The sequence below is a fragment of the Perognathus longimembris genome, chromosome 16 (genome assembly GCF_023159225.1).
Source record: "Perognathus longimembris pacificus isolate PPM17 chromosome 16, ASM2315922v1, whole genome shotgun sequence".
Classification (NCBI taxonomy): domain Eukaryota; kingdom Metazoa; phylum Chordata; class Mammalia; order Rodentia; family Heteromyidae; genus Perognathus; species Perognathus longimembris.
Window position 1 is genome coordinate 55142022 of NC_063176.1, and position 23732 is coordinate 55165753.

The following is a 23732-nucleotide window of genomic DNA, read 5'->3' on the forward strand; positions in this document are numbered from 1 at the left end:
AAAGCAATAATCCTTCTCCGGGCATGATGGCACAGGCTTTTAAGCTCATCTACTAGGGCATTAGAGATGGGAAGATCAAGGTTCAAGGCCAGCTCAGAGCATTAACCAAGGTCATTTCAATGACCTTGATGGTCTTGAGGGGGAACCTCACAGAACGTGGTATGTAGAGGGAGGTGGCGACAAGTCTGCGAGCTGAACGTACTTGGTATCCAGCCAGCAATCCAACCACTAGAGCAAGGAATTTGAGAGGTGGAAATGCAGCCCGTGAATTTCCATCTTCTCTAGTGTCGATACACTTGTCCTGGAAAAATAATGAGAAGAGGTTGCCTTCATATGCTTTGGCAAGCAAGACCCACTGAATCTCTTCAGTTGGAAGATTTTTAACAAAAATATTTTATTTCCGTGTGTGTGTGTGTGTGTGTGTGTGTGTGTGTATGTGTGTGTACACGCCAGTACTAGGACTTGAACTCAGTGTCTGAGCACTGTCCCCTTACATTTTTAATCGAGGATGGTGCTCTACCACTTGAGCCACATCTCCACTCCCAGCTTTTAGCACCTAGCTTTTTTCTAACCCTTTACAAGTGGCATGTTTTTAAGTGTGAGATATGAAAGCTTTGATTTAGTGACCTCGGTGCCTGAGTTGGGCTACCAAGCCATTCGGTAATGGAAACATTTCTGAATAGTCCCTTTTCCTGACATGATTTTTCCTGAAAAGCTGCTAGTTTCTCATTCCTGTTAAAAATGGCATCTTTACGTCGAGGAAATAGATTAATTACATCTTAAGCTTTAAAACTCCCTGCTTGCCCAGGTGTTGGTGGCTCACAATCCTACCCAGAAGGCTGAGATCTGAGGATTAATGGTTCAAAGCCAGCCCAGGGAAGGAACGTCCATGAGACTCATATCTCTAGTAAACTACAAAACATCCAGGCATGGAGCTGCGGCTAAAGCGGTAGAGCGGAAAAGCGCAGGGGCAGCACCCAGTTCCTGAGTTCAAGCCCCAGGACTGGCGCAGACGTACACCTGCCTGCGCGCACACACACACACACACATCCCTGCTACGCCTCGTCAGTGGCCACGGAGGAGGGCAGCAGGCTTGTCCCCTGCTAGAGGAGAGGGAGCACTATCCCGTGTCAGTCTGCGCCACCGCGGTGACTGTCATGTAGGGTTCTGTGGGCACGGGGTTCTCTTGGGTCCCTAAAATGAACACCTGTACATTTCTTAGGATTGTTTCAATGAAAACCAAAGATCACCACCCGCAAATTCACCAACCAGTCGAGTTGCTAAAAGCAAAGAAAGACTAGCAGCTCTCTGTCTGCTCCTCTGCGCAGCTGGCCGCCTCTCTGTCCTCATCTGGGCTGCACGAAGACGTGGGGACTAATCTATAATAAAGTGCTATAAAAGCCATGCCCCGGACCCCATGATTTCCTCTAGACCCCCTTCTTCCTACCATACTTAAGATCCACAGTTCTGGGCAATAAAAAGACAATAGACCCGCACTAAAGCCCAGTGGCTTCTCCCCTTCCAATTCCAAGAGTCGTTAATAATAAATGTCTCCACAAAACCGATTTTTAGAAGCGCGGAGTCCCACGCTGTGCCGAAGAAAGGAGCTCCGCGCTCCTCTCGACACAGATCCCCAAGGGCGGGGCGTCCCGTGACCAGGCGTGGACACCGCCGTCGTAGTGAAGGGCCACAGCGGATGGCTCGGGGCGACAGAAACTGATTTGGACGCAGTTGCCCGGGAGATGTCTGGAGTCCCGGCGTCCGCGGGCCCCGCTGGCTCGCCCCCCCCCCCGGGGGGTAACGGCCGCTCCTGGGCTCCAGGTCCTCACTGGATTTGGCTCCATCACTCCAGCCTCTGCCCCGTCCACACCTGGTCGTCTCCTCTGTGAGTCACTGCATCCCTTGTCTTCCTACAAGAGTCACGGGATCAAGGCCCCGGTCGTCCAACACGACCTCATCTTAACTCCAATCTCCACCCATGCGGACTTTCCGAAGAAGGCCACATGCCAGGAGTTAGGACTTAAAGGGGTCTTTATGGGGGACAGGACTCAACCCCTCACATCCAGCCGATCACCCAACCAAACAGAAAAGGCAGTAAGGACCTCCTACCTCAATCCTTAGTTTATCCAGAGTCAACACTATTCTAATAAGGTCATGTGTGCTGATGTTTAATACTTTTAAGCAACCTGACGGCTGTTACGTCCGTGCATGCCACAGATGAGGAAACGGAGGCACGGAAAGCCACTGGGTGGAAGAGCTGGGATGGAGAGCCAGGCCGCGTGGCCCTGAGCCGGCTCCCGCGCCTTGACCTCCCGCCGATGCGCCGCAGGTGCAAGTGTGCTAGGCAGGAATTAACTCACCAAGTTGTGATCAGGCCTGCGGGAGGGGGCGTGCGAGGCTGTAGCGGGTGACTCGGCATGGTCCCGCCGGGGACTGGCGGCAGGGTTGGAACCCAGCTCTGTCTCCTGGGCCTATCTGCTTTTCTCTTGCCTCTCAGCACTCCGTGCTTTTGCTGCAGGGGGCTGCTCGGCAGGCGTTTGAGGTCCTGAGCGGATCTATCGTCAGCACAACTTCTGGTCACCACTTCCTTGGTCTGAGGTGCTTCTGGGCCTCGAGTCCTACTGCTCAGGAACGTGCCCCTTTGCCAGACACGGTGGCTCACGCTTACCATCCTAGCCACGCAGGAGGCTGAGATCTGAGGATCATGGTTCAAAGCCAGCCCGAGAAGGAAAGTCTAGACACTCTTATCTGCCATGAACCACCAGAAAACCGAAGTGGCGCTGTGGCTCAAGTGGTAGAGCGCTGGCCTTCAGCAGAAAAGCTCAGGAACAATGCCCGGGTCCTGAGTTCAAGCCCTACAAACGAGACGAAAAAAAAATCTTTATTCCTCTCATGGGCATGACAAAAAGTAGGAACTCAGCCATCTGTGACAATGGCAGCAGACAACTCCAGGGGACATGCCGCGGGCCAAATTGCGTGTCCCCAATTTTCTGCGTTGCAGCCTCAGCCCCGGTATGAGTGGCCAGAGCGGGGTCTCTGAGGAGGTAACTGGGTCACCGCGCTGGCACTTAAGGGAAACGCAGAGAGCTCGCTCCGCCACGCCCGCAGGCAGCGTCTGCCAGCCGGGAAGCGTCTCCTCTCTCCGCTCGACTTCAGCCTTGAGCCCCGGCTTCCCGGCGGTGGAAAAGAAGTCATCCGACCCCACCCTGCCGCCCACCGTCTCAGCCTCCAGAACCGCCCCTCAGTCAGAACCCAGAGCTCCGGTCAGCCGGCGTCCCCGCGACAGGTCCCTTGAAGGCGCTTGACGGTGCCGCCCCGGAGGTCCAGCTTGGCACGTGTCACCTCAGCCGCCGTTCTTCTGTCCCGCACTTTAAGATGAAAGCCAGGGCATTCGTGGAAGCGAAGTCAGCCTTCCAGAAAAGCCCACGAGCCACCCCACACCCGCCCAGGCGTCCACCGAGCGCTTCCCACGCCAAGCCCACGTCTGCGAACGCCCGCTGGCCAGGAAAGGGCTTGCTGTAGGGACTGGGCATGAATCCGTTTGCTGGAGGGGCACTATTCTGTGTGTTGAGGTTGGCTGAGAGCTTCCTGGAAATCGATGTGAAAAGGGAAAGAAGTGCTGTAAATAATTTTGTTGTTCGATAATGGAAAACGTGTATGTCAAGGAGGAAAGAGGAGTATGTTACTGACTCCAGACTCTAGAATTATTTTGCATGTTGCACTTGGACTTTAGGGACATGTTAGAAATAAGATGATGTCGTGCACACTGCAGAAATAGTGCGCATTTTTTGGTGATTACACATTTTCCCTTCTTCACTTTTAATTAGCCTTGGGAAAAGTGTTAAATTGCAGCTCTCAAAGAGACACCAGCAGCAGATTTCGCTGCTGAGCTGGAAAGGACACTCCGAAGCCCTGAGGAGCTTGCTTTCGGAAAACTCCGGGGCGACTTTAACAGCTTTACTTTTCTTTTCCTGCTTAAGATGAGCAATTTCACACGCCCCGTGGCGCTGAGCAAGTCGTTACAGCGGCTGCCCGCTGTGTCTGCCCTGGCCTAGCCGCCTGTCCCCCCCCCCACCCCCCCGCCCCCCACGGGCAGACTCTCAGAGCACTGAATATTTACAATGCTCTAAACGCATGCCCCCGTGATCCGGCCGTTAGCATCTCAGCCCACCTCGGAGCCTTCCGGTGCAGACGGTTACACAATTGAGGTCTTGGGGGAAAGGGGAGCATTGCCCTGCGGCTGGAGCTTTCCAGCGTGCAGCCCGGAAATGACACGGACCACCAGCCCCAGTGTGAGCCCAGGAAAGCCGAGCTCTTGGAGACTTTCAAATCGGGGCATACACCTTCTAGGCTCATTGTGGGGAGGGGGGGGGGGGAAGCAGCCTTGGGCCCCCTCTCCACCACTCCCTCCCCTGAGGACGAGCCCCTGGGGCCAGGCAAGCAGGACACACCCAATGAATGCACCTAGAGAGGGCAGTGGCCGAGGGGCAGGCTCTGAGCAGGGGAAGTACGGTATTGTCACCAGAACCGGGATGGGTTCAAGCCCAGGGAGGTTCCCAGAGGATGCCACCTCAACCTAGCATGTGGCGTTGGTGACCTGGACCGTGGTTCCCATGCCAACCAAGCCGCTGATGGTGTCACAGGGAAGAATTGAAATAGGTGGGTGACAAGTTTATAGAAATTTGTTGTTGTTGTTGTTGTTGTGCCCCTCCTGGGGCTTGAACTCAGAGTTTTTATGCTCAAGGATAGCAATGTACCAATTGAGCTCCACTTCTGGCTCTTGTTTTATTTTGGTTTGGGTTGGTTCCGGGTGGTTCATTGGAGATAAGAGTCTCACGGACTGTCCTGCCCAGGCTGACTTTGAACCAGAGCCTCAGCTCTCAGCCTCCTGAGTAGCTAGGATGACAGGCATGAGCCATGCCACCTAATAGAAGTTCATTTAGCGAGGCAGAAAGCAGCAAAGCCCCGGTCCCGAGGGGCCGCAGGCGAAGACCGTGAGGAGCACCAGGCTCTGTGGAAGGGACATTTGTGAGACTCGGGTCAGAGCAGGGTCTGGAGGTTCCTCGCTCTGTGCCAGCCTCATTTCCCCATGTGCCAAGTTAACCCTCTGGCTTCTTTTAATTGTATCCTATGTCCTTAGAACCTAAAGCTAGTTTAAGCTTCCCAGAGACACGGTCTCCTTCATTGACGTGGGAGAGGTGGGAGGCGATGGGAGGGGTGACACTGATCGAGAGGCGTTGTTCTCACCAGCTGTCATGCTGAATGGAAACCTTGCACAACTACTTAAAGACAACAAGGTAAGCGGAGTGAAGCCAGCCGGGACACGAAAGTTCATGAGACTCTTACCTCCAATTAACAGCCAGAGAAATCCAAAGTGGAGCTGGGGCCCAAGTGGTAGAGCACCAGCCTTGAGCCCAGAAAGCTCAGGGACAGTGCCCAGACCCTGAGTTCAAGCTCCATGACCTACAAGTAAGGAAGGGGAGGAGGAGGAAGAAGAAGGAGAAGGAGAAGGAAAAGAAGAAGGAGGAGGAGGAGGAGGAGGAGGAGGAGGAGGAGGAGGAGGAGGAGGAGGAAGAAGAGGAAGAAGAAGAAGGAGGAGGAGGAGGAAGAGGAGGAAGAAGAGGAAGAGGAGGAAGAAGAAGAATAAGAAGAGGAGGAGGAGGAGGAGGAGGAGGAGGAGGAGGAGATTTGTTTAGGGCAAAAGAAGTCTATGGTTAAGAGCTGTTTTCCTTTAACACGGTCTCCTTTTAGTCCCAGGAGGAGTCTGTCCAGGTGATTTTCTTCTTGCCGTTTCTCGAAGGTATACCGGTTCAGAGTTCCAGGCCAACCATCAGTGTGAGAGAAGTCAAGTCACCTATTAAAACAGCGCTTGTTCTCTCGCTCTTAGCCCTGGCTCTTTGCTCCCATGCCTCAGCGCCACCAAGTGAGCCCACCCCCCAATGATCGCAGCAGCCACAGGATCAGGAACCACAGACAAGCGGGACACACCCCCGTCCCTGTCCCCCTGCGTGGATTCGAACCCTGATCCCCTCTCCCTTCCGGGGGGGGGGTAATCCCGAGACTCTGCTCCTCTCCCCGACCCCCCCCCCCGGTGGTCTTGGCGATAGCAGGGCATCTCCCCGTGTTCCCATTGTACCACGGGAGCCTGCGGTGCCCGCGGGGCGTGGAGGGCGGAGCCCGCGGCCGCCCTCCTCCCGCTCAGGTCGGTGCTCTCCCTGTGCAGCGCTGCAGACGCTCCTGGGGAAGGCGGACGTGTCGGCGGAGGTGGACGAGGCGCTGTCGGAGAGCCGGCTGCGGAGGAACGTGCGCCTGGCGTCGGTCCGGGAGCTGCTCGGGGCGCGCTCAGTGCGCTGGCAGGTGGTCACCGTGGTGGTCACCATGGCCTGCTACCAGCTTTGCGGCCTCAATGCGGTGAGTGCCGGGCCCCCTGGGAACCCCGGGCACGGAGGGGTCGTTGGGGCTGGGCCACCGGGCTTTCCATGACGTCTTGGCATCTGGGTCAAAGTCCTTCCCGTCGGGTTTGGGGCCCCCAGCCGTGTCTCCCCTCTGCGCCCCGGAGGCGCAGTCTCCCATGCGAGGAATCCTTCTCATCACCCTTGCTTCCGGGATCCTCTGGGGTCTGAGTCCCTCATCTGGGGATGGGGTGCATGCATCAGGGTGGCCGGGGGGCCTGGAGGGGCCCCTTCCCCAGAGCCTGGCTGAGCCCCGAGCAGGGCAGGTGGGTGGCCCCTGTCACCCGGCTCTGCCTTTCTATGGCATGAGCAAGAGCCCCCCCCCCCCCGGCCCCAAGCCAGCAGGGTGTGTTTGGGGGTGTGGAGGGGGGAGGGACAGTGACAAGGAAAGGCGCTCCTCTAGGAGTTACAAGCAGGCATGCTCTGCTTCCGTGCAACAATGCCCCTCCAGGGTGGCGAGAGGCCATGTTGCTCCTTCTTCTGCTTTTTTTTTCCCCCGTCCGGTCATAGTGCTAAGGGCAGGATGAAGGAATGAATGAATTAGGAGTTTGGGGGCTACTACCTCTGTACTCCAGACATGGCAGCCAAGGATCAGCCCAAAGACAGAGGCAAAGGAGAGGCGGACGCAGCACGCACGACGGCTCCCCGCCTCGCACCTTTAACCCACGCGCGTCAAGGGCCACGCGGATGGCCGCCGTGGATGTCCACGCGGAAGGCTGTGCTCCATCTCTGTGTGCCTGAAGCCTCTGTCGCTGGCAGCCGGCCCCGCCGCGCACTGGCCGGACTGGCCGCCCGGCCGCCCGGGGGTTCACGCATGCGCAGCTTCCTGCCGGCCCTTCTGCAAACCCGAGGCTGAGACTCCACCCCACTGACCTCCACTCGGAGGGAGTCGGACAACCTTACTCAGTGGCGGGCACCCCCCAGGGCGGACAAGATGGGTCCATCGTTCCGCTTTAACTTGGGGCGAATGAGTTGCTTGGGGCCACACAGCCAGTCAGAGAAGGAGCCGCGTCTCCACGATCCTGCCGCCCCTGCCCGGGAGGAGGGGATCTCCACACAGGGGGGGCAGGCTTTCTGCCTCCCAAGGAAGAGGGAAGGGCTGCCACCAGGCCCGGATTATCTCGGTTTACCCAGGATGACCCGAGACCATCCATGATTACTTCTCCCAGGTGGACCCGAGTCTGGATAATCAATGGCACGATCCCTCCAATCAGGGAGGAGAGGGTAACTTCCTCACTTCCTGCTCCGACGCTGACTAGGCCACTTCCATCCCAAGGCTAGGGGTTCTGGGCCTAGGTAGGCAGACTATGCCGTGCACAAGTTTTGAGAATGGCAGCACACATACCCCTGATGGGTTTACAATGATAGTTTTCTAGCGGGCGATAAAAGGTAGGACATGGATCTCGTCTAATGCTCACAACGTTATCCTGAGAACTCCACAACGTTATCCTGAGAACTCCTGGTGTTGGCCCAAGGTCACCGAATGCTCCAAAAGGGCTGCTGATGCTCCAGCCACCACACCCACCATCCTGACAGCAGAAAACCTCTGTTTAACGGGGAAAAAAAAGAGGATTTGTGGGGGCCAAGCACTAGTTCTGTCTCTATCTCATGGTCACCCTTCATAGCAAGGCAGGCTCAGCCACACCGTCTCCAGCGTGAGGTCCGTCCGCGAGGAAGGAAACCGCGTGGCTCTGGATTTAGCGCAGAGCTCACCGACCTAGACAGGGCCTTCTCTCTGACCTCCCTCCCCGTCTTCCGCACACGGCAGATCTGGTTCTACACCAACAGCATCTTCGGGAAGGCTGGGATCGCTCAGGGAAAGATCCCGTACATCACGCTGAGCACCGGCGGCATTGAGACGCTGGCCGCCATCTTCTCGGTGAGTCCCTGGGGGCCCGGGGACTGGGGAAGGGGGGTGGACAGCCCTGCGGGGACTCAAGACAGCACAGCCCCGCCCCGTGGCCACCGCGGTGACACGCCATCCACCCGCGGAGCTTCCCTTCTGCCTCTCGCTCTCTTCTGTCTCACCAGTCACAGCTCCTTCTTTCCCACACTGGAACCGGGATTTGAATCCTGGCTCTCTGGAACCGCTCAGCTGTGCGATACTGGACTCCCCTCTCTTTGCCTCAGTTTCCCCTTGCACGGGAGGTTCACGTCTCCGCTCTTGTGTTGATGGGGGTCTGGGCCCACAGCGCTAAGCTTATTTTCCCATCTGTAAAATGGGTATACTCTGCAAGGACAACAATAGTGACCCCTAAAGATGCTCACATCCTGAATCCCGGGAGCTGAGACTCTGCCCCCTGCGGGGGAGCTGGGATTGTCGGAGTGGGCTGAGGGTTTCGCGGGATCCTTTGCCGTGGGTGCTTGAACTCAGAGCCTGGCTGCTGTCCTTCATCTCTTTCACTCGAGGTCGGAGCTCTACCACTTGATCCACAGCTCTACTTCTGGCTTTCTGCTCCACTTCTGGTTTTCTGGTGGTCGTTGGAGATTAGAGTCCCATGGAGTTTTCCACCCAAGCTGGCTGTGAAGTGAGGTCCTCCCATCTCAGCCTCCTGGGTAGCTAGGATGACAGGCGAGAGCTACAGGTGCCTGGCCAGATCCAGCACATTTTTTTAAAAAAAGAAGAAAGTGGCTGGAGGTGACCGAGCAGACAGGAGAGTTTGGGATCGGGTCTTTCCTGAACTAAAGGTGACCTTGCACCTGCCTCTCTGATAGCCATTTTTCTCTTAGGGAAAGTGGAGATGATAACACAGCTACCTCCGCTGGTATTGTGAAGGTTACACCACGGTGCTCCATGCTTAGAATAGGTACTTATAAATATTCATTATTAGTATTGTTATTATTATAGGTTGAATTGTCATTCTTGAAAATTAATACCCTTAAACCCTCAGCACCTCAGCATTGGGCCTGATTTGGAAATAGAATTGTGGCTGGATGTCATTCGTTCAGCCAAGATGGAGTTATACTAGGGTTGGTTGGACCCCCTAATCCAGTATGACTGTCCTTACAAGAAGGGGAGATTGAACCCAGACACGATGTAACTGCTGGAATTTTACTGCCAATGATAGCAGATATCCCAGCAGTGTGGGGGGGCGGGGGGGGGGGCGGTGCTGGCTGCTGAGGGCTGAGTAGCCCTCAACTCAGGAGTCCCAGGGGGGTTTCTTGGGAGCGTGAGGGCTGACCGTCACCCCCAGTTGGCTTCAGCAACTTCCCCAGCACTGCTCATCTTGAGATCACACCCTCACACGGAGGAAGGACTCTGTGTTCACACAAATCCCTGTGTCCTTGAAGGGAAGGGAGAGGGAGAAGGAAGGAGCCCGGCCCCCAGGAAGCCGTTTCCTGGGGTCACTTGCCAATCGGGGAGGACACGTTGTCTGCACTATGTTCAGGAGACAGCTTCATCGAAGTGACATCAGGAAAATGATGCGTGCCCCTCCCTCCACAGGAGCCCTGAATGTGGGCATGCTCAGAAATAATGGCTGCCGAGTGCTCTGTGGGGGGGGGGGGTACACTTGCAAATACTGAGATCGGGGAAGGCTCGAACAACCCCCCCCCCCCACAATCACACATGCCAGGCAAGTGCTCTGCCAGGAGCTTTACACACCGTTGGAGAAACCTTCAAACCCTGGAAATCAAAAAACAGCATGTGTGTTCATTTTAGTTACACTGTCTCCTCAGAGTAGCAAGGTGACACACTTGTTGCATCCATTGTCTCCGGGTCACAGTGGAGATGGCGTAGGTTAACATTGGCAGTGTAACTGTGTACTGTTTCCATTCCACTGCTTGGGCAAGGGGAACCGCATTACTATCGGCGCAGCCGTGTTGATCGCGGGGGAACAATGTAATGCACGTTGATATTCCAGTAACAGCAGCGGCGGTCAGCTTCAGGTCACTGGGGGCACGCCCCACGACCTCTAACACACTCAGGACACAAAGTTCCCACACAGTCTAGTTATCTGGGCCCTGCCCTAGGGGCCACAAGATTGACTATGGCATCCTTGTATCGCAGGACACATACGTTTTTACACGGTTATGAAACTTTGCTTGGGTGAGCACTGGGGACAGGAAAAGTATAAAGACTGACTCGGGAGGCAGACATTTGCACCCCCGTAAACTAATTCTGGTTTTTGTTTGGTCTTCCTCCCTTCTTTTTTTTTCCTGAATAATTACTTATCATCAAAATGATGTACAGAGGGGTTACCGTTTCATACATAAGGCAGTGGGTACATTTCTTGTACAATTTGTTACCTCCTCCCTCATTTCCCCCCTCCCCCCTCCTCCCTTCTTTTACGTGAAAAAAAGCTCAACTTATAAAACTAAAACAAAGGCAAGTAATATAGTATTCGCATGCTCCCCCACAAAGTTAACCATCACAAATGATTCCTGTACTTATCTGTACAGGATCTATTAGCTTAACGTAACTGTATTTCACATGGTGTGTGTGTGTGTATGTGTGTGTGTGTGTGTGTGTGTGTATCTCACAATTCTATAAAAGTCTGTTAATTCCTATATATTTAGCATCTAGACATTCCAGAACATATTTTACCAATTCAATTCTTGGTGGATTTATCTCTCTTTCTACATCCTTGCCAGTATTAACAATACAGCAGTAATGACCTTTGGCCAGGAATCTTTGACCAGCTCTCCTTAAAATAAATAACCAGGATGACAAAGAGCAAGAGTTCGGGAATTTTCCAGCCTCGCTGGGAGGGGGCTAGAATCTGCCCGCTTCCTTAGTCCTCTGAGAAGTTTGCTCTGACTTTTGACAAACCCCATCCATGCTCTCGGCCCCCCTGCATCTCGCACCCAGCAGAAACCAACCCTCCGGATGTGGACAGCGTGGAGATTCTGAGAACCTTCTCCACGCCCCCTCCACATGCCCGGCCCCGGGCATCTCTCCCCATGAAACCTGTGGCACAGAAGCTCAGGGAAGCTTCCTGTAAGGCAAGCTGGCTTGGAAGGAGGCGGGAGAGCTGGAGTGGCCATGTCCTCCCGTGTCCTTCCTCCAGACCTACTTCCTGCAGGGGAGGAAGAAGAGAGGAACCAGCCGACACAGCAGCCGCTCCAGAAGGGCTCTCTCTTCTCCCCCTTGTCTTTCTCAGAATGATCTTTGATTCTCTGCCCGTGGCTGGGAGAAAGTGGCCAGTATCTGAGCCGTCACAGGGTCAAATAACCTCGCACCGTGACCCCGGGGCCAGGTCCCAGGGCCGCCATTCCCTGTGTTTGCTGCTCCCGGTGGACTGATAAGGCGCTGGCCTGTGCTCTCCCCCCGGCCTAGGGTCTGGTCATCGAGCGCCTGGGAAGGAGGGCTCTGCTCATCGGTGGCTTCGGGCTCATGGCCCTCTTCTTCGGGACGCTCACCGTCACGCTGACACTTCAGGTGAGGCCCGGCCACGCCTCCGGGGGGAGGGGGAGGAGCTCCAGCTGGGGGGGGGGGGGCTTTGCCGACGGGAGACGGGAGATCTGAGCCCCGGTCCCGTCACTCACGGCCACTGGGCGGCTGTGTGTGTGATTTAACGCGAGGCGTGTCTCCTCCGCAGCCCCTCGGAGGGCTCTGCTCGCCCCCTCACCTTGCAGCACGGGCTGCCGGGCCCCCCCCCACGCCCCCTCCCCCTCCCTTCCCCGGCTGCGGGCCGGGGCGCTCTGGATCCACCTGTAACGAAAAGCTCGGCGAGCCACCCACCGTGTCCGCTCCTCCCGTGCCCCATTCTGAAGCGGGGACAGTGGAACTGCCACACGCAGTCCCCGGTGCTCGGAGGACTCCCTGAGAAAGGCACTCGAGCCGGGGCCCGGTGAGCGCCGTTATGAAGGGGGGGGTGCCGGGGTGCCTCATCCCTGCGATAGTCCAATCTCCCCCCTCGCTGGGAAGGAGGACTCGGTGCTCGGGCACCATGAGCGCGATGACCGAGGTCACAACGCTCAACCGTGGCCGAGCTGGGATTGGAACCTAAGACTCTGAGATGCCAAAGCCCACATCTCGCCTTTCTGCCCGTTGCCAGGCAGCGTGCGTTAATTGAACACGTACTACGTGTCCTGAATGGGGGGGTTCCCCCCACGCTTGCAACCACCGAAGCATCACGGTATTTTATTTTATGTTTTTGAAAACGAACCACCCGGTTAAACATTGGGCACGGTGCTGATCCGCTGGGCCTGCTGCTGTTCGGACCTCTCTAGAAGAGAGAATAGCACGGGCGTGTGTGACAGTGGCTTGTCCACAAGCAGAAAGTCACTGGCCAGCAGAGAATAGGGACATCGGGGGGTGGCGGGGACATCTCCTTCCTGACGGCCGCCCCTCCCCCGCCGCCTTGCTCTTCCCCGCAGGACCGCGCCCCCTGGGTCCCCTACCTGAGCATTGTGGGCATCCTGGCCATCATTGCTTCCTTCTGCAGCGGACCAGGTAAGGGACCGGCCTGATCCTGCTCGCCCAGGAGCTCATGGCACCACCAAGGTGGGGGGGGGGGCCTCCTCATAAGATGGGGAGCCAACAGAAGCAAGGCCTGATGGGACCCTGCCTGCCCCTTACTTAAACGCGGTGGAACGCCTTGAAAGGCACTAGCAAGCGTGTCGACCCAAAGATGAGCGCGTCACACGGAACGCACGCAGCGACGATGTGGCAAGCCGCGAGCCAGATCCAGGCGGGACTGGCTTGGCACCAGACGGTCGAGGCACAGTCCACGCCCCTGAGAGGCAGGGGACGATGTGGAAGGCAGGGCGATGCTGCACTAGGGGTTGATGGCTTGGATTACGAGTGCGAGCACCCCCTGCAGAGGGCCCTGTGGACCCTGCACCTGGGCGGCGAGCGTGGGCCACTTGGGCAAGGCCAGGCCCCATGCTGTGGATTCTGTGCTTCTCGTGTTAGCTTCGTCTAGAACAGCCGTGCTGCCAGAGAGAACAGCAAATGTCCGCCTTAGGCGGGGGCCCTCCACCCCCCCCCCCCCCCGGTTCCATGGATGGGCCTGACTGGTTGCATCCACAAACCTGCCTGTGTGTTGCTGACCAAAGCCACAGAGCTTGGCCTTTTCTGTTCCCCCCGGCTCCCAGCCCTCTGGGGTCTTTCTCATGGTGGTTGGTTCTGCCCCAGAGGCTGCAAACATGGCTCTCATGTCTCTGTAGTGTGCTGTATCTCTGAGATTTGAGATGTTCAATCCCCATCAGTTGTTAACCTCAACTATCCACTACTCAAATACACACACACACACACACACACACACACACACACACGCACGCACTGTTCACTGGCAGCCGGGCCTCCACAACTAGACGTGACCTTGGCCACAGGTGGACAAGACTGGGGAAGCAGTGTGGAGACTCGGGTTGACTACGCAGATCAAGGCCCAACGGAAATTCCCCGTCTCAGGGAACCTGCCATTTAAGTTGTGAGGGTTCTCTCTCTCCTCCCATCTTCGTGGACAGAAAGCAGCGAAAAGCCCCCAGAGGAGTCACCGTGGGGAAGCGGCCATGGAGATGAGCGTGGAAGACACAGCCCTCCCTCCGCGTGGGGCTGCTCTCTGGGATTCGACGTGAAGAGCTGCGCGCCCAGGAGAGAGCCAAGGAGCTCGCTCGCCTCTGGCAGCTCCTCTGGAGAGCAGATGGATGCAAGGAGATGTGACAGGGGGTTGAGATCAGGCAGAAGGAACGAAGGAAAACAAGGAAGGCAGCGTCTTGGGACATATTTTATGCGTGTGCGTAACCCGGAGGCAGCGGCAGAAATGTCTCATTCATGAAGCCCGAGTAAAGAGCTTTGCCTTTGAAGAAGAGGTCACTATGGACGAGTGTCTACACTCCAGCTGGAAAAATCTTCCTAGGGTCTGACTGTGTTCCCAGCCCCAAGGAAGCTGGCTAGGGGGGGTTAGGGCCACGGTGACAGTAGAGGTGCAGAGGAGGACCTAAGAGCCCGGAGGAGCATCCATAATTCTTACGTGTTCTATTCTTAATGGCCCCCTGCCACGGGGACGGAAACGCAGCAACTCCACCATTTATTTTACTGGCTCAATATGAAAAGACTGCCCAAGCGTGCTAACTTGCTGCCGTGCCTCAGTCTGCCCACCTGCCCGCTCTTCCTGAAGATGGGGTCCAAAGCTCCAGCCCCCTAGGCGGGACTGGCTCCTGAGTGGCTACGAGACGCCCCGCCCCCTCATTAGCATACACTCCCGTGTTCTGGTTCTTCGGGAAGTTCCAAGGCTCTCGGGAGCTCCGTGGCAGAAACTGGGGAGGAAGATCCAATGCGCTGCGTGTGTTGATCACACCCCAGGGGCCACCTGCCCCGCGGAGGAGGAGCCGCAGGGCCAGACGTCCACCGCACGCAGGCTGCCATTGTGGAGCCTTGCGGTTCACTGGGAGGCCAGGACGCGGAGGCTGCCCTGAGGCCGGCCAGTTCTAAGCCTGAGAGGAACAGAGCCCCCAAGCAGGGCTCTCGAGCCTGGGGAGTGTGGGAGACAGACCCAACCCAGGAGGATGCGAGACACGGAGGCAGACGAGAGGCCAGTGGAAGAGCCAAAGCCCTGCTCCTCCTGGGTGTGGACTGCATGCCAGCCGCATGGCTGCCACATCGGCGGAGAAGGAAGCGGAAAGCATCTACTTCCATCTGCCTCCTCCCACGGGGGAGACGGAGCCCGTGACGGATCCACGGGAGAGAGATGAGGGAACGCATGTATTTATGGACATCTTGTCTGTGCATGACTCCTTTTGATTCTGTCGTATCTGTGAGCTTGAGTCTCCGATTTTGCACGGGTCAGGGGAGAGTCTGGACCCTGAATTTCGAGCCACATTGGTGAGGGTTTCAGCCCTCACCACCGCAGCAGGACTTCCGTGGCCTGGCCAGGTGTCAGGGCTGGAGGCGGGTCTGCAGGTGGACCACATACCACACCCCAGAGAGCCGAGAGGAAGTCTCCCGGCATGGCGCCTGCACACGTCTGTCCAGTGAGAGAATGAATGGGCAGTGGACAGAGCCCTGACCGTGGCCGTGGCCTCCGTACAACTAACTGCATCCGTGAGGCCAAAATCAGATCCCAAGCCTCACTGAACACTGGCGAGCTCAGTGACTCCAGCGCAGAGGGTGAGAGGAGCAAAGTTCCAGGCTAGCCCAGGCCAAAAAATAATAATAATAATAATAATATGTGAGACCTCATCTTCACAGAAAAGTGGTGTGCCTTTCATCTCAACGGTGGGAAGAACAAATAGAAGGACGGCATTCCAAAACAAGACCCTTGTTCAGTCATAACCAGAGCAAAAGGACTAGAGGCGTGGCTCAAGCAGGAGGGTGCCCATCTAGAAAGTGCAAAGCCCTACGGCTCACGCCCGAAGTCAAGTGGGGGCTGGAGGCGTGGCTCAGGTGGTAGAACACTGGCCAGTGACTGAAAGCCTTAGGTAGCAAGTTTGAGTTCTGGTCTTGCTCCACTTCAAAAAAACCACGTGGCCTTTCCCCCCCCCCCCCAGGAGTCAGAAAAAAAAAAAACATGTACAAAGCAGAAGGACAGGTAAATTAACTTCCTGACCAAGCGGAAATGATTGCCTAGAAGAAACAGGTATATAAACGCTAATATGATTAGATCCATAAATGAAGAGACACATCCTGGCCCCAAATTACCATGTACTACTCATAACTTTTTTTTTTTAAACAAACCCATGTAAAACAAAATTAGCTGCCACTGCCCAGGACATATTGCGTTCTCGGAAATGAGTTTATGTAGAGAGATTTAATTCCGCTATCACGCGTGTGAATTAGTGGCCACAGCAATCCAGAAGGGGAGGTGGTGGTAGTCATTCATGGTGGAGCAACGCCGTTGGTGTCACCAACCGCCACACCACACCCCCACGGAGCCTCGGAGGAGGATGCGCCTGAGATGAACTGTTTCCATATGGTCTTAGGGAATGGTGAAGTGCGGCAAGAGTCCAGGAGGTGGCTGGACTTCAGTAGCACGTTCCGCTCGATTCCTTCCGGCTGTAGAGTCCCCTCGCTCTGTGGTCCACGGCAAGTCCCGGCTTCTCCCAGTTGAGCCGTGAACATGAAGTCAAGCCAGGAGAGCCCAGCATGCCTGCAGCCTGTCACCACGGGGCCAGGCAGACGGAGGTGGCATCTGCCCGGCGGGCTCGCAGTCTACATAGCCTGATAGTCGACCTGGGCCCAAAGCTTCTGGCAGCAGAGTGGGCTGGCAACCCTGTGAGCCCCAGAGTGACAAGCTGGCATCCGATCTGGCCCTGAGGCTCTGTAGACCTCGGGGGGGCTTGATGGTGAGTGATTGGGACTCACCCCCCCACACAAGGGCTCAAGAGTCTCTCAGTCATCTCCCTTCCTGTGCCTTCTCTGCTGCCCCTGAGCTCGCCCGCAGAACCATCGCCTCCGCTCTGGATTTCTCCCGAGACCACTGCGTCCACCCGCTCACTCCCATCCTTCCCCCAGCAAGCAGCGCTCTCTCTGAAGTGCGAGTTGGCCACTTCACCGCCGGTGGTTTTCTTCGGTAGTCAAGCCCTTGGTCCCCTGGTCTACAGGAGCTGGACACTGTCCTGCTGGCCTTTGTCACCCCGCCTCACCCACTCTCCCTGTCTCCTTCCTTTACGTGTCCAGGTAGATTGGCCATCCTAGACCTTGGCCCCATCCTCGTGGTCAGACCTCTGCCTTCCCATCTCCCCACCCATCATGAGCCTCCCTGGGTCTTCAACAGCCACGTGTCCACCACCGAAGACCCAGAGAGGCCTCCCCAGACCTGCTGGGCCACCCCCACGGCCCCGGGCATCTTGGGTGCTAGTCACACTTGGCTCTACTCAGGCTCTCACTCACCCCCTCGAAACAAGTCACCTTGTCTCCCCTACCAGATGAGGGCGTTCCCTGGAGGCAGGGACATGCCGGACCACCCCTGTTGGAGAGCCACAGCCAGAAAATCATTGTTGGGTGTCCACAGCATGACTAAATCCTACTGGGTGGTCTTCCAGCTGTGTTTGGTGTCTCTCCTCCCACTACCCACCCGGCCATGTCTGAGGAATTCCGAGATGCCATCAGAATGGCAGACTGGCAACTCCACTAAAGAACAAACCACACTGCGTCACAGGTCCTGCATCTGGGCGGGGGAACCAATGTCCACTCTCACTGAGCAGAATATGTAGGGAAGGGAGAGGGCACACCTCAGCGGTGCTTGGACAAGAGAGCTGAGTACGTGTACAACTCAGTGCAGGTAGTCCAGTTGCCGTGGTGACCGGGGAGGTGATTGACACCCTGCAGTTGCATTGGGCAGTCTCTTGGATGATCAATTATCTCCACTTAAAATGGCGTTGCCTCTAAGCTGCACCCTCCCCGCCAAATCAGGAACAGGGCTAACCCCACACCCAGCCAAGAGAAGTTAAGGACTAAAGGAGAACCACCTGGGTAGGGGCTTCTGCCCGCTCTCTCAAAGGAGACTTATAAGGGAGAAACTTGGAGTTTGGACACCTAGGTTCCGGCCTGAGTTCTCAGCCTGACACTCAGGAGCTGGGTAACCTTGAACAACTCAAGTGACTGCCCTGGGCTCCGGTTTCCTCATCCAAGAATGAGGGAACCAATCCCAGCCTGGCTCTTGTGGCTTCCGTCTGAAGGCTAGATTGACTATATTCCTAACATGGTAAAAACATGGGTTCCCACTCAGCATGGCTTTACTTACAGTGTTTTGACTTCACAATGTACGAAAACTGAGCTCAGGACGCTGTGGTAGGGGGATTATGAGTTCAAGCGGAGCCTGGGCTAGGAAGCAACAGCCGGTCCACAAACAAAACACAACAGACGTTCAGTCAAAACCACACTTTCAATGTTGCATTGTAGTCTCTTCCTGGCCTAGAGTGATGTCTGTTCTAGAACTTTCCCAAGTGCTCACAAGCGAACATTATAAGCAAGTGATCTGAACATCTGTAGGTCACATTATGTGGTAGGTTAGATTACATTCGGTGCCCTTTTGGTATTTAATATAGTCGGCGCACATGTTTAGCCCTGTGGCGAGCTAGCAGCCTCTGGGCTCTATAAATGTGGATTGTTCATACTTCAGAGGCCTCTAGGCAGTGCTCAGTCTGTGACCGGGCTGGAGATGCTCAGAGGGTCTCGAGGACGCTGGCTTCCTGCTTTGGATAAGCCCACCCAGGGACGCGTTTCCACCCCTCAGAGCTGAAGGGCGGAGGGTCCTCAGTGCCAGCGTCCTCTCCTCAAACCTCCGCACGGGCAGAGCTGCTCCGGACAGGAGAGCATCCCTACCCCGGGGTGGTCCTGCGGCCTGGCTCGCGGAGTCCGGGGTGGGTGGCTCACTCCCACCCGGCTCTTGACACAGGCGGCATCCCCTTCATCCTGACCGGTGAGTTCTTCCAGCAGTCACAGCGCCCAGCAGCCTTCATGATCGCGGGCACCGTCAACTGGCTGTCCAACTTCGCCGTGGGCCTCCTCTTCCCCTACATCCAGGTATGACCAGCAAGAGGCTGCTTGTGGGGGCTCACCCTGCGTTCCGCAGCCTGTGGAGGCTAGCTGAGGACAGAGCAGCTCTCCCTCCCTCCCTCCCTCCCTCCCTCCCTCCCTCCCTCCCTCCCTCCCTCCCTCTCTCCCTCCCTCCAATTCATACGATTCTCCCTTAAGAAGAAAGGAACTGTGTTTTAACTGAAGGTCCTCTTCTCTCAGAGGGCACCGTGGCTGACACCTGTACTTGTTTAGTTATTTTTGTCGGTTGCAGGGCTTGAACTCAGGACCTGGGCGCCGTCCCTGAGCCTCTTTGTGCTCAAGACTAGCGCTCTACCCCTTGAGCCACAGCACCACTTCCAGTTTCCGAGTGGGTCACTGGAGATAAGAGTCTCACAGGGACTTTTCTGCCTGGGCTGGCTTCGAACCTCAGTTCTCAGAGCTCAGCCTCCTGAGTAGCTAGGATGACAGGCGTGAGCTTTTGAGGAACTGTTGAATGGCTCCTTCTAAACGACGACATGAGGGGCTGTATGACATTAGTTTTGTGACCAGGTTTGTAGACCATGCCCAGCTCACCCCAACAACACTGATCTACAAAAGCTCCCTGGGTGTAGGAGGAGGTGTAGAGACCGTGGCCATGTCACCAAGGAGGTCCTTCCTGTCTTTCTGCCTTGTTCAAGGGAGCCCTTACATTCTCACCCGGTTCTCACTCACGGGAGTAGGGGGGGGGAAAAAAGCTGAGATTTTTGTTTTATCTAAATAGCAAGGTAAAAGTAGCACTTTGCCAAAATGGCCTTCCATTTTTAGCATCATTTTAACATCAATGCTATATTCTGCCAAAGAGACTTTTGTCTGAATCAGAGAATCTGGAACATTTTCATGGCCATTTCCAATAGCATAAAAGATGTATTTACAGAGGTGGTGAGATTACACTTAATAGCTTTTAAGTCCGCTGGCAAAGGGAAGAGGAAAGGAGGGGGGTTGCTCTTCGCCGGGTGGGGGGTCCAATTGCTCACCCCAGTAAAGACGCCACAGTGCCTCAGCTCTTAACTGTTCTGCGTAGCCCAGAAAATGGGACCAAAATCTTCACCTCCCCCCCTTGGTTGCCTTATCCAAAAATAGTGCCCACATTACAGGTGTGGATAAGCACTGCCGGCCAACAGTGTGTCCCCAAGCCAGCACGCCTGCCACCTTGGCCTCGTTCCTCTCCAGACCAAGCCGGGGCTCGAACAAGGACAGTCTGGGGAGAGAACACCAGGCTGGTTTTTCTCCCGCCTGCCACCCCCAGCAGGATGTTCTGGACACGCAGCAGAAATTACTGCGGTTTAGTGTTCTGATCCGAGCGGAGGGCTGAGCTAGACGGGAGCCCACCACCAAGGACCCGACTCCAGACGCAGGCCGGGTAATCGCTCGCCTCGCCGAGTCGCTGGGCAGCCTCTTCTCACCAAGCCTCTCCCCCCCGAGCCGTTCTGCGGCGCCAACCACCAGCGCCGGGGCTCGGCTCGAGGTTGGAAGGGAGGGGCGGTGGGGAGATTGGCGTCTGCCATCGGGTCTGTGGCAACACCAGGGCAGTCATCTCCCCTGGGGCAGGGTATGGGGGTTCGTCCTAGCTGTCCGTGCTGCTATAACAAAAGGCCACAGACCAGGTCATTCGTTAAGTGCAGGAAGAAAGCTCTTTCTTAGGCCAAGGGGTAGAGGTGCTTCCATGGGGGAGGAGAGCCGGCGCAGGTCGGAAGGCTTGGTGTGTGACTGGACAAGTCAGATGCCCACTTCGCAGGGGTGTGTAGCGCCAGGACCCAGATGCTCCCATTTCGTCTTCAGGACCCCAGGAGCTGTGCCACGGCGGTACCCACTGGGGAAGTGACTGATGGTCAGGGCACTGAAATGCCAGGTCTTTGGTGTTGGCATCACGTGAACAATAGTGCTAGAATTCGGATCCCACTGGATTGGCAGAGTCCCCACTCCTCCATGCTACCTATGGTGGGGGGGCATGGAAGGTACCCACACACTGAGAGCAAAGCCCCCCACAGTGTGGGACACTTGCCGCAAGCGCCACTGTATATAAGACTTAATTTTAACAGCACTGCCGTTGCACGAGAGGCAGGAGGAGTCTCAGAGGTGCTGTCTGCTCAGCCTCAGATTGGCGTGAGAGGTCAAGCTCTAAATGCTATGCCCCGAGAGCAGGGGGTGGGGGTTTTCTTCAAATGAAAGAATGAAGTAGAATGGGCTAAAAGCAGACAACCAATACTCCTACTTGTATCATCGCGCCCTCTTTGGCTTAGTAGCTATTTGTCCACAGCAGGCAGGAAACCTTTCACTCCCAAACTCTGCTGAGCACCTCATGCAAACCAGATGCCCCTCGAGGCCCAGAAGCAGCAGCGGGGCCCAAGTCCCCACGAAGCGGGAGGTCTCTCCTGGCTCTAATCAGGACACCAAGAAGCATCTGCAACAGCCGTGTCTTTTTACTTTCTCTAGTCTCTCTTATTTGTGCAAGGTTGGGTCAAAGTGAGTTTAGATCTTTCACATATTGGAAACACCAAACTTATTATTCTTGGGGACTGGAATGGTTCTCTTCCCATGTGTCTCGTGGTGCATAGTGGAAGTGGGAAGAAAAATGCGGGGAACACAAAACAGGAAGCTAAGACAATAGGCTTCCCATGTTACATTCTTGCTTTTGTGATGGCCAACTTGGAAATGCCAAATCTGCAACAACAACAACAAAAATGTTTTTAAGCAATCAAGACTGCTACTTCCTCTTTCCAGTGGTTGGTTACATGTCTTCTTGTCCCTGCCTTTCCACAGAAAAGTCTGGGTTCCTACTGCTTCCTTGTCTTTGCCGCCATATGCATTGCAGGCGCACTCTACTTCTACTTCGTCCTGCCTGAGACCAAGAACAGAACCCACGCTGAAATCAGCCAGGCCTTTGCCCGTCGGAACAAAGTGCCCGCCCCCGAGGAGAAGGCCTGCCCCGCCGCAGACGGCGAGAAGGAGAACGGAACGGCTCCCGCATTGGACAACTATGCCAGAAACCGGGTCGTGTGAATGGAGGCAAAGGTCTCCCCATTTCAACAAGCCAAAGATCTCCCCATGTTTGGAGGACTCAAACAGCTGAAGCCATGCAAGCCTTTACAAACGAGCCCTTCCGATCTCACAGGGGCATTTCTAAACAGCTCAAAACCCCCCGCACTCTTCCGGAAGCTGGAAAGAATCTCCGTAGGTTTCAGTGGACCGTTGGGCACGACAGAGGCTGGCCTTCTGTGACTTCACCCGTGGGTTTGACAGGAAATTGGGGAAATAGCACTGGAATGCTCTCTTAAATAAGGAGACCTTCTGGTCTGGAGGACTCCGTGGGCTGGAAATTATACACAGAGGTTCAAGTCACAGCTGGGCCCTAAGGAGCCCTGACCTGCCCTCTGCCTGCAGCCTGTAGGCTCAAAGAGCCTAGGCTTTCAGAGCCCCCCCCCAGGAGGTACCACTCACCCATCATTGTGTCTCTCTCTCTGCCTTGTGACCAGGCTTGGGAAAGCCTCGTGCCAGACCGTTCTCTTGCAAGTTCTGCCTTCTCCATATTGTTATCCCAGGAGCTCCAGATGCCAGGCCTGTGGCTATCTTGACTTTAGGCTGTTACATACAGTGGCACAGAAAACATCTATGTGTAAAAGACTGGACAAGCAAGTATAAGAAAAAAAACTTTCTCCTAACTGGGGCAGACACTGCAAGTTGAACACTATCCAACCGAAGCACACTGCTGAGAAGGATTATGACTAGGCCTGCTGTTGATGGGAAGGAATATTGTGATTGACTGATGATGTCTGCCTCCAGTGCAGGAATGGAGGACTCAACTTGTGTGCTTCATGGTTGCCACGTCTGGAAGACTTTCCCAAAGAGGCAATATGCTGCCTTTGAAAACAGTGAGTCCTACCAGCACTCGAAATGCTGAGCGATGTCATTTGGTATTTGGCTTGCCTCCAAAATCATGCAAAATGCATGTGGAAAAAAAGCAGTTACTAAGTAAGTGACAGTTAGTGGCTAGATTGTTTGGCTGGTGCTTAGCGGTATAGAGAGAACGTGATGGTTAGGTAAGAAATGTGCCAGATGCAAAAGTGTAAAAAAAAATAAATAAATAAAATGTAAAATAGAAATCTTAACTTCTGAATGATCTTGTTCAAGTCAAAATATCTCTTACTCATGACTAAATCCAAACTTGATTCTTACAGGTTGTTCCAGGAAAGAGCCCCAGGAAAATGGTAATATATGAACCAAACCCAATTCTTTAGACACACAGTGAGTTATTTCCACGGAACCCAGCCGGGTCAAAGTTGGAGAGGACCCTCCAGGCCAAGGCCGGTAGCTTCCTTCCCATAAACCTTGCTGGGCTCTTGGAGCTGTCCTTGGTGCTGACCCAAGCTTCAAGCCTGCTAACGTACTGACACACTATTGTTTGTGATGCTGGAGATGACTGTAAAGTAAATATTGGGCTCCTTTAGTATAGTCCAAAACCAGTTCTTCCAGATCGAAGACCAGCTGGGTTTAACGCATCATTCGGTGCCCAGAATGATGACTGTGACCTGTGCACAACATTTAGATATAAATCCTTTTCACCATGGCATCCTGACGCCTGCTGACTACACATTGGGTTGTAGCATTAATGACGTTAGTAAATCACCTCCTAACATTCCTGGGTTGTATATACTCTCCCATGTTGTCTTTACACTTGGTGCAAGTTTCTTTGGTGACCGAGACATCAGACAATATGACTTGGGGGTAAGGGCAGGACACAATTAATGTGCTCTAGAGCTTTCCCTCTCGGAAGGCTGTATATTTGGGCAAGTTCACTCTGACTTTCTTTTTCTTTGGCCAGTCCTGGGGCTTGGACT

General features: G+C 55.2%; 1 protein-coding gene across 1 annotated transcript in view; it reads left to right on the forward strand.

The window, feature by feature from the left end:
* Positions 1 to 21992, forward strand: part of Slc2a9 (solute carrier family 2 member 9) — a 48182-nt gene extending 26190 nt beyond the window's left edge. Inside the window, exons 7-12 of the mRNA XM_048364220.1 lie at positions 6224 to 6411; positions 8221 to 8331; positions 11731 to 11832; positions 12774 to 12849; positions 18737 to 18864; positions 21658 to 21992. Coding sequence (XP_048220177.1) covers positions 6224 to 6411; positions 8221 to 8331; positions 11731 to 11832; positions 12774 to 12849; positions 18737 to 18864; positions 21658 to 21897 — 845 coding nt within the window. The 3' untranslated portion in view covers positions 21898 to 21992. The remainder of the gene's footprint in view (positions 1 to 6223; positions 6412 to 8220; positions 8332 to 11730; positions 11833 to 12773; positions 12850 to 18736; positions 18865 to 21657) is intronic.
* The last annotated feature ends 1740 nt before the right edge of the window (positions 21993 to 23732 follow it).